Here is a 9,879-nt window from a genome sequence, read left to right as displayed (position 1 = left end):
TATTTATCTGAAAAATAAGTACTTTGCTGTGTTGTCTTTCATATAGAAAGATTCTTTTATAATGGTATTAAATGCTGTTGTTCTTCACTGTAGCTCGTAGAGACATTTTATGCACAAGAGAGATGATAATCAATTACTTTGACATAAACAACTGTTCATATTTACATTGTTATAAATAGATTTTATGAATACACTGGAATATGTCGTAGCACTTTATTTTACAGTCCTGCTTCACATACTTATTGTAGTAATCACAATAACAGGGTAATAACTAAGTACTAGTCCTGAACCGACCCCTAAACCTAATCCTAACCCATGTAGTTAACTTATATTATACAGTAGTTTCTTGGTAAGTACACTGTAAGTACATTGAAAGTGCACGTACTGTAAAATAAAGTGCAACCGAATGTGTCACCATAAAGATTGCATGTTATCCACTATCAGTGTTTGTTTGACTGACATGAAACATTTACTTATCAATTTCAAGGTACCCAGACTAAGAAAGAATGATACGAGTTGTGGTGTAGCCTAGCAGTTAAAGACCTGGAATAACAGACGAATTATAGTACTTACTTACTATACTATAGTATTTTTAATACTAAGTATTTTTAAGTATTATTAAGAATATTTTGAGGAATTTGCACTGCTCATGTAGCCTAAATTTTAGAGTACAACTAGGGAAAAACCTTGTACTTTGTGCTTCTTACAGTCTCATTTAGACTTTCAATTTATTCCTTATCAAAAGATAAGAAAGTCTACAATACCTGATAAAAAGCTATCTGTTGCATTTCCATTCACCTCAATGGAAGTTGCTTGGCTTGTGCATGAAACCTAGAAATACACAACCAACCCATTGTCATAATTGTTCATGAACACAGCGTCTATAATATAATTTATATGTTGCATGGAAAGAAATATTTTGTCAGTATACATGGCAACTTGTGAATTACAGAATTATACTTTTTTGGCCATATAAATGGTGTCTACGGCATCTGTAGACTGTGCTAACCAACTAAACTTTTACCCATGATATATTATCATTTTCTTTTCAGTCATGGCATCTTCCAGTGGTCCACTAAATGAGGAGCTCCAGTGCTCCATCTGTCTGGACGTGTTCACTGATCCAGTCACCACTCCATGTGGACACAACTTCTGCAGAACCTGCCTGAGCAAGTGCTGGACGAACACACAGACCTGCTTCTGTCCATTCTGTAAAGAAACATTCAGCAGAAGACCTGATCTCAAGATTAATACAACACTCAGAGAGGTTGTGCAACACTTTAAGGAGAAGCTCGATCTAGGAGAATCTGAGGTGTTCTGTGACATCTGTGATGAAAGAAAGCAGAAAGCTGTGAAGTCCTGCCTGATGTGTCAAAGCTCTTACTGTGATGATCATCTGGAGCTTCATCTCAGAGTCCCACGTCTAAAGAAACACACACTGATCAACGCTGTGGAAAATCTGGAGGATTATATATGCCAGAAACATGAGAGACCTCTGGAGATGTTCTGCAGAGATGATCAGACGTGTGTTTGTCTGTTCTGCACTGAAGGAGAACACAGGACTCACAACACTGTTCCTATAGAGGAGGAGAGTCAAGAGGAGAAGGTAAAGAGTTACAGACAAAACACTTTAAACACCCAATGAAATGCAGTTTTCTGTGTGTTGATGTTGATGCAGGTCATACTGAAATACACTATATTGCCAAAAGTATTGGGACACCCCTCCAAATAACTGAATTCAGGTGTTCCAATCACTTCCATGGCCACAGGTGAATGAAATCAAGCACCTAGGCATGCAGACTGCTTCTAAAAACATTTGTGAAAGAATGGGTCGCTCTCAGGAGCTCAGTGAATTCAAGCGTGATAACATGATAGGTTGCCATTCGTGTCCATTCGTGAAATTTCCTCACTACTAAATATTCCACAGTCAACTGTTAGTGGTATCATAACAAAGTGAAAGCAACTGGGAACAACATCAACTCAGCCACGAAGTGGTAGGCCATGTAAAGGTATCTCATGTAGGTCCTTCAGGGTATCTTGGAGAGGTGAGGTGTCCAAGTCACATCATCTTGCTACTGGGGTACCTCAGGGCTCTGTGCTTGGACCTCTTCTCTTCTCCATCTACATGTCATCACTAGGATCTGTCATTGAGGAACATGGTTTCTCCTATCACTGTTATGCTGATGACACACAACTCTACCTCTCATTCCAACCAGATGATCCGACGGTTGCTGGTCGCATCGCAGCCTGCCTGACAGCCATTTCTGCCTGGATGAAGAACCACCACCTTCAAAACAATCTTGCAAAAACGGAAGTGCTTATGGCTGGTGCCAACCCAAAACGTCATCATAACCTTTCAATTCAACTTGGGTCGTCAACCATTACTCCTTCCAGGACAGCCAGGGACCTTGGAGTGGTGATGGATGATTGTTCAAGCTTCACAGATCATGTTGCTACAATGGCCCGGTCCTGCAGATTTGCCTTGTACAACATCAAGAAGATTAGACCCTTCCTATCGGAGCATTCCACACAAATTCTTGTCGAAGCTCTTCTTCTATCCAGACTGGACTATTTTAATGCTCTCTTGGCTGGCCTTCCAACCAAAGAGAGCGCATGTCACTCCTCTCTTCATCAGTCTGCATTGGCTGCCAGTAGCTGCTCACATCCATTTCAACCACTGGCTCTGCACCGCTATATCTTAACTCACTACTTCAGACTTATGCGCCCTCCAGAAACTTGCATTCTGCAAGTGAACGGCGCCTTGTGGTGCCATCACAAAGGGGCACAAAATCACTCTCACAGACCTTCTCTGGGTCTGTTCCTGGCTGGTGGAATGACCTACCACGCTCTATCCGAGCAGCTGAATCTTTAGCCATTTTTTAAAAAATGCTAAAGACGTATCTTTTTTGTCAGCACTTGACCCAGTAATAGTAGCACTTACTTTTTTATCTATCTTAATCTTTTTTTATCATTTCTATTCTTTTTCCATCTGTGTATTTATTAAAAAAAGAAAAAAAATCCTTGCTACGAGCACTTTACTGACAAAACTGTGACTTCACATAGCACCTACATACTGTTGTAATCATTTTGATTTGATTGCTTCTACTACTCTCTTTTGTAAGTCGCTTTGGAGAAAAGCGTCTTCTAAATGACTAAATGTAAATATAATGTAAATGTAAAATCACAGAGCGGGGTCAGCGCATGCTGAGGCACACAGTGCGCAGAAGTCGCCAACTTTCAGTAGAGTCAATAGCTACAGACCTCCAAACTTCATGTGGCCTTCAGATTAGCTCAAGAACAGTGAGTAGAGAGTTTCATGGAATGAGTTTCCATGGCCGAGCAGCTGCATCCAAGCCTTACATCACCAAGTACAATGCACTGTATCAGATGCAGAGATGTAAAGCATGCCGTCACTGGACTCTAGAGCAGGAGACGTGTTCTCTGGAGTGACCAATCACGCTTCTCTGTCTGGCAATCCGATGGACGAGTCTGGGTTTGGCGGTTTCCAGGAGAACGGTACTTGCCTGACTGCATTGTGCCAAGTGTAAAGTTTGGTGGAGGGGGATTATGGTGTGGGGTTGTTTTTCAGAGGTTGGACTTGAACCCTTAGTGCCATTGAAAGGAACTCTTAATGCTTCAGCATACCAAGACATTTTGGACAATTTCATGCTCCAACTTTGTGGGAATAGTTTGGGGATGGCCCCTTCCTGTTCCAACATGACTGCGCACCAGTGCACAAAGCAAGGTCCATAAAGACATGGATGAGTGAGTTTGGTGTGGAGGAACTTGACTGGCCTGCACAGAGTCCTGACCTCAACCCGACAGAACACCTTTGGGATGAATTAGAGCGGAGACTGTGAGCCAGGCCTTCTCGCCAACATCACTGCCTGACCTCACAAATGCTCTTCTAGAAGAATGGTCAAAAACTCCCATAAACACACTCTTAAACCTTGTGGAAAGCCTTCCCAGAAGAGTTGAAGCTGTTATAGCTGCAAAGGGTGGGCCAACTCCATATTAAACCCTACGGATTAAGAATGGAATGTCATTAAAGTTCATTTGCTTGTAAAGGCAGGCGTCCCAAAACTTTTGGCAATATAGTGTATGTCACTTGTCACTTTTTTTTTACATAAATCAGCTAAAAATTAATTTTGTAAATTTTTGAGAATGCAATATGTTACCTTGAAAGCTGACAGACATGGACTAAAAGCCAGGAGACTAAAGTTTTGAATTCATGCGGTCTTTCATTCATTATTCAAATAAGAATTTTTGCTAACACTATTTTAGGGTTCAATTCTGACTTTTAATTAGTTGCTTTATATATTAGCTGCATATTACTAGTATATTGGCTGTTTATTAGTACTTATAAAGCACATATTAATGCCTTATTCTACATGACCATATTCTACATCCCTTAATCCTACCCAATACCTGAACTTAAACGCAACAAAAACTACCTTACTAACTATTAATAAGCAGTAAATTAAGAGTTCATTGAGGCAAAAGTTGTAGTTAATAGTGAATGTGTTCCCATTACTGAAGTGTTTCATTTTTGTTTGTTTTTTTTTGTCAGAAGATGGAAATGTGTTTTTCTCTGTATGTTTCATCATCTGGTTCAGACTCAGACAGACGAGCAGCAGATGATCCAGAAGAGAATGAAGAAGATTCAAGAGATCAAACACTCAGTAAAGCCGAGAAAAGTGAGTGGAAAAAATAAAATTAAAATTAATAATAATTTAATTTTCTAAATAAATTTTTGCCTCTTGTTCAAATTTTGAGCCAGTTGTTACGTTTAACATCATAATATTTAAAAATCCCACATTTCAAGTGACTTGAGGCAAATAGATGAAGAGAGATTTTTTTTTATTTCCTTTTATTAAACAGTTTTATCAGATTATTTCCGTCTGATACACAAACCTAAACCTATTCTTTAACAAAGTGTCTGAGTCCATTACTGAGTGAATAGTCTTCCTTCAGAACATGTTTTCTGGCTTCTTGGACTTTGGGCCACAACTTTCTTTCTTCAAGAAGTGTTCCTTGAACTGAATCTTCCTCTTTTTGCAGCCTATCACCTCCAATGACAGTTTCCTTACATCATCTCGAACCGTCCATATTTCAAACGGGATGATTATTGGTCTGGGTGTCCTGTTGGTAGCAGTGTTGATCATCTTTCCTAAACAATACACCGTGAGTCTGAATGAGTGTGTGTCAGTGCATTGGTTTAGGAGCATAGGGAGGTTTGGTGTTTGTGGTTTGGTGTGTCTTCAGCTGCTTCTTGAGCAGATGGTCTTCAAAGAGATTGTCTCAGCAGTTCAGGTGGAAGTTAAAATAATTAAATGAAGGATTTAAATGGATTTAGTGGAAAGAAGAAATAACAGTAACATTTTTTTTTTTTTTGTAAAATCAAGTGTAACTGTTTGCAAATAATATTTTATGTTTAAATATGCATTGATTCATATACCTAAAATGTTGAAAACATAAAACTTTTGGTGGTAAAAACTACAAATCAGCCACTGTGCAGCAATGAAGGGGTGACACTCTAAAATGTGCAAAAAAACCACATCATATGAACTAGCATAACTATAACACAGAGCAAGTTTTTGCAAATGTGAGAAATAAAATTTAATTGGATTATTACACACACACAAATGAACCGGTGTGGCTGTATCAATATGGTAAAATTGAGCCAAAAGACTCAAATAAGACGTTGAAATCAGATCAGACCCAGATTCATTAAGCTTTGATAAAGCATACCTGTTTATTTTTGTTACATTTTTATTGAATTTTGATGTTATGTGTAACAAAATGTCCTTCTCAGTGTTCAGGTTTGACTGTAGTAAATGTAATGCAAAAACTGACACTTGAAATCAACATTAAGAAAAAAAAATGACAAAAAGTAGTCTTGAGTATGTCCAAGTATAAATTCAAATCCAAAACTTAATAAAAATAAGTATTTATTTCTAAAAACACTAGATAATTTATAAGCCACTAGTGGTTACACCATGGCATTACAAAAGATTTTCTTTTTTTTACCCCCACCAGATTGTACTAATATACCTTCAAAACATGGATTTTAAATGCCTCATCTCTATTTTAACATTGAATCTGCTTTAATTGAAAAATTATTGAAAAATATATTAGAAAAACAGTGTATTATTTTAATGGGGACAATAGCTAATAAAAATGAAAAAACATTGCATAGTATCATAAAATACCCTCAAAATAAAAAAAAAATATTATTGAACAAAAATATATTACATTGGTATAATGTATATATATATGCAATTGTCTTCTTTCTCTCCGGCTGTAGAAGTGCTCATCCCTGAACAGCCTTTCACACACCAAGAACTGGACTGAGATCAGTAGTGTCTCTGATGTGTATGTGCTGAAAAGAGCTCTGACTGAACTGAGGAAAACTCATGAGACACTAAATGAAAAAATCAGTCAAACTGGTATGTGAATATCAAAGTTGTCAGTTACTGAGAAAATACATTTTTCAAAAAAAATTACTTATACTTATAAAATCACTTAAAGTTTTATCTTCAACTCACGTCATAACCAGTTATAGAAGTATTATGGTAACTTTAGTGACATGTAAGTCACATGACGTAACTATCCCTGTACAAACTCTATCACAGGATCATGTCACTGACACACAACCAGAATCTGACTACTAAATAAACTGTCTAAAAAATTTTCCCTCCTCACAAGGACAATTTAGGCACTCAACAGCAAAAATAATGCATTTTTTTACACTGAATAATTATTACAGCTTTAATAAAAATAAAACCTTGACATTTCTGCTTTTAAATCCTCTATTAGGATCATCCCATACATTTAAATTGTAAGTGATTTTATGTGTTAAACACATTCTGCATTGTGTTTTACTGATGCTGCCAGTAAAGAGAAACTCCCTGAAATTATTCCTATAATAATTCATCATCATATTGTCATCTGTGTTCACAGGGTTGAAGTTTGTGCAGAAGTTTGCAGGTACAGTGAGATTGACATCATTTTCTTCAATACACTGACAATACTTTGTTATAATCTGTATTTACTGTACTTATGAAAATGTTTGTTCTGAAGTTGATTGATAATGTCTGATCTCTCTCAGTGGATGTGAATCTGGATCCTGATACTGTGAATCCATATCTCATCCTGTCTGATGATGGAAAACAAGTCAGTCATGGACACATTGAGCGGAATGTCCCAAAAAACCCGAAGAGATTTGATTACACTGTTTGTGTTCTGGCAAAGCAGGGATTCAGTTCAGGGAGATTTTACTATGAGGTGCAGGTGAAGGGAAAGACTGGGTGGAGTTTAGGAGTGGCCAGAGAATCCATTAACAGGAAGGGGGAGATCATACTGACTCCTGATAATGGATACTGGACTGTGTGGCTGAGGAATGAGAATCAATATTCAGCTCGTGATGATCCATCTGTCTCTTTATCTCTGAGAGTGAAACCTGAGAAGGTGGGAGTGTTTGTGGATTATGAGGAGGGTCTGGTCTCTTTTTATGACGTGGGCTCCAGATCTCATATCTACTCTTTCACTGGTCAGACTTTCACTGAGAAACTCTATCCATATTTCAGCCCAGGCCTTAATGATAAAGGTAAAAACTCAAAGCCACTGATCATCACACGTGTCTACTGAAACAAACAAACAAAAAAAACATAAAATCTGAAATGATTAAATATGGATGTGATGTTTTTAGAATATGTAAACCAAAGAAGGATTTGCACAATCCACAATCAAGTAGATTTTACTTACAATTATAAAGAATTTTTTTTACATGTGATACAAGTGCAAAAAATAACTGAATCATCAAAACATCAACTATAATGAAATATTTGTGAGATATGTACATGTAAATGGCCAATTTGTTGCACATAAACGAGAAAAAAGGAGTACTGTTGCACATATATATTTTGTTTGTCTTTCGTTCGTTAATACTTTGCTTTCAAATTTACTATGAAATTTTACATAATATGATTTAAAGGTGCAGTACACGATTTCTTAAATTCGATGTTGAACACTGTTGATATTTGAAATCAACCCAAACAAACCCACTCCTCTCTTCATTGCTCTGCCTCCAAAACACACACTCCAATCCTAACCACTCTGCTCCGAGTCGGTCTTGAACCCCAGCCTGATCGCTGCTGGCATCTGAGGCAACTGCACTAACAATGACACTACACACCTCATTCTCTAGCGGACTCAGTAATATTTAGTCCACCTTTAATATTATATTGTGAAATTCTACATAATATGCTATTTCCAGACTTTCTGATGTGTTTCTACATGTTATTTTGTGAGGAAATCTCTGAAGCCATAATTTTCTCTCCTCTCCAGCTGTTGTATACTTGTGAAATATTGTGGTTTTTGGTTTATATCGTAATAACTGCAGCATCTGAATAAAGACAAATGCTCAATTCTATAACTGATACTGCTTGTAAACTAAACTAAACAGCTTGCTGATTATTATGCAAAAACACATTGAAGAATGATGGATATCTGCTCACACACAGTAAACAACAGACAGTATCTTTATTGTTGACTTGAATCAGTTTCATATGACAGTACTGAATTATTATTAAGTGTAAATGACCATTCGATATAGTAAATATTCCTCAAGTGAAGCGAGAGCATTAGAAAGCTTCACAATGAAAGAGTTTTTCACTTTGGTTTGAGCACAATATCGGTGAATCCGTGAACCTGAGTGAGCTGACGGCAGTCCATCGATGCCAGGAGCTTCTGAGAGCTGGGGACATTTCAATGCATTTCATTAAGGAAAATTCATTGAAGGAGAACACCTGCACACTTAAGCATAGGCTATTTATTTACCAATGTTTTGGCTAATAGTCTTTGTCAAGATACCTTAAACTATGTTTAAGTGAGTGTGCAGTTTTTTCTCCCTCAATCGTAGTTTTTATCCTCAACTTGCACCTCTATAGGTGTGCATTCACTTTGCCTCACTTGCTCTATTAAGGAAAATGGGAGCAACACTAGCTAATCAGGATCCATAAATTTTATGTCAATCAAATTGTAGACAGAAATATCAGTTTAAAATTCAATTGATAAGTAAGTATTCTGAGGCAAAAATTGTACTTTTAGGGGTACAACAGCTTGTCACTGGAGTAATACCCTGAAAAGGACAACTTTGGACCTTATTTACTCCTAAAACATTCATAGTACCTCATAGTAGTTTTTACATATTACAACTCTAAGGTAGTAATATGCATCTTTTAATGGTAAATAGGGCATAAATATATCCCTTTAAGGATCTAAAGGTACAATTTGTTAATGAAACTGGGATTGAACACCAACTGCAAGGAGGCCACATCATCAAATGACATTTGACAAATGCAGATACTAATTGGGGCCCAATAACCAGAAAAAAAGTCTCTGATGGGTCTGTTTTAACAGTCAAACTCCACTGACTCTCATGCAGTTTGAGGTCGACAGGAATCCGGTCCTTCTTCTTTCATTTTCATCACTCCAGCGTAGTTCATGACCAGCACCAACACTGATACGAGGTCCTGCCCCGTCCATGATGTTCTCAATGCTCACGTTGTTGTCGGTGGGAGACAGATAAAAAGTCGGATTAGAGCTGAAGCGTCGGGCCATTTTAGGACAGTATTAAATACAGTTTACAACCCTGACTTGAGTGATTTTTTTGTTATTTTATATCAACAGACATTAAAGAAGCATCAAAATAAATGCACAAAATATATCAAATTAAATAGTCTACAGTCTTCTCATTGGCAAGGATTCTCAATGTATTACTGATCACAGTTTAAATGACTTTACTCCAGAGTGAATTGACAGATGATAATCTTTCTATTTGAGTGAAACTCTTTCCACACTTGTGGCAGGTATAAG

At 37.2% G+C, this 9,879-nt stretch overlaps 1 protein-coding gene across 1 annotated transcript; it reads left to right on the top strand.

Moving 5' to 3' along the window:
• Positions 1–1,054: 1,054 nt before the first annotated feature.
• Positions 1,055–8,369, top strand: LOC125253685 (zinc-binding protein A33-like). Its single transcript, XM_048167685.1, has 6 exons — positions 1,055–1,606; positions 4,617–4,697; positions 5,062–5,184; positions 6,308–6,449; positions 6,964–6,990; positions 7,112–8,369. Exons 1-6 carry the CDS (start codon positions 1,055–1,057, stop codon positions 7,648–7,650), a joined length of 1,464 nt encoding a protein of 487 aa, XP_048023642.1. The 3' UTR covers positions 7,651–8,369.
• Positions 8,370–9,879: the final 1,510 nt, after the last annotated feature.

This window comes from Megalobrama amblycephala, linkage group LG19, assembly GCF_018812025.1.
Source record: "Megalobrama amblycephala isolate DHTTF-2021 linkage group LG19, ASM1881202v1, whole genome shotgun sequence".
Taxonomy (NCBI): Eukaryota; Metazoa; Chordata; class Actinopteri; order Cypriniformes; family Xenocyprididae; genus Megalobrama; species Megalobrama amblycephala.
This window is presented reverse-complemented; position numbering and strand designations above follow the sequence as displayed.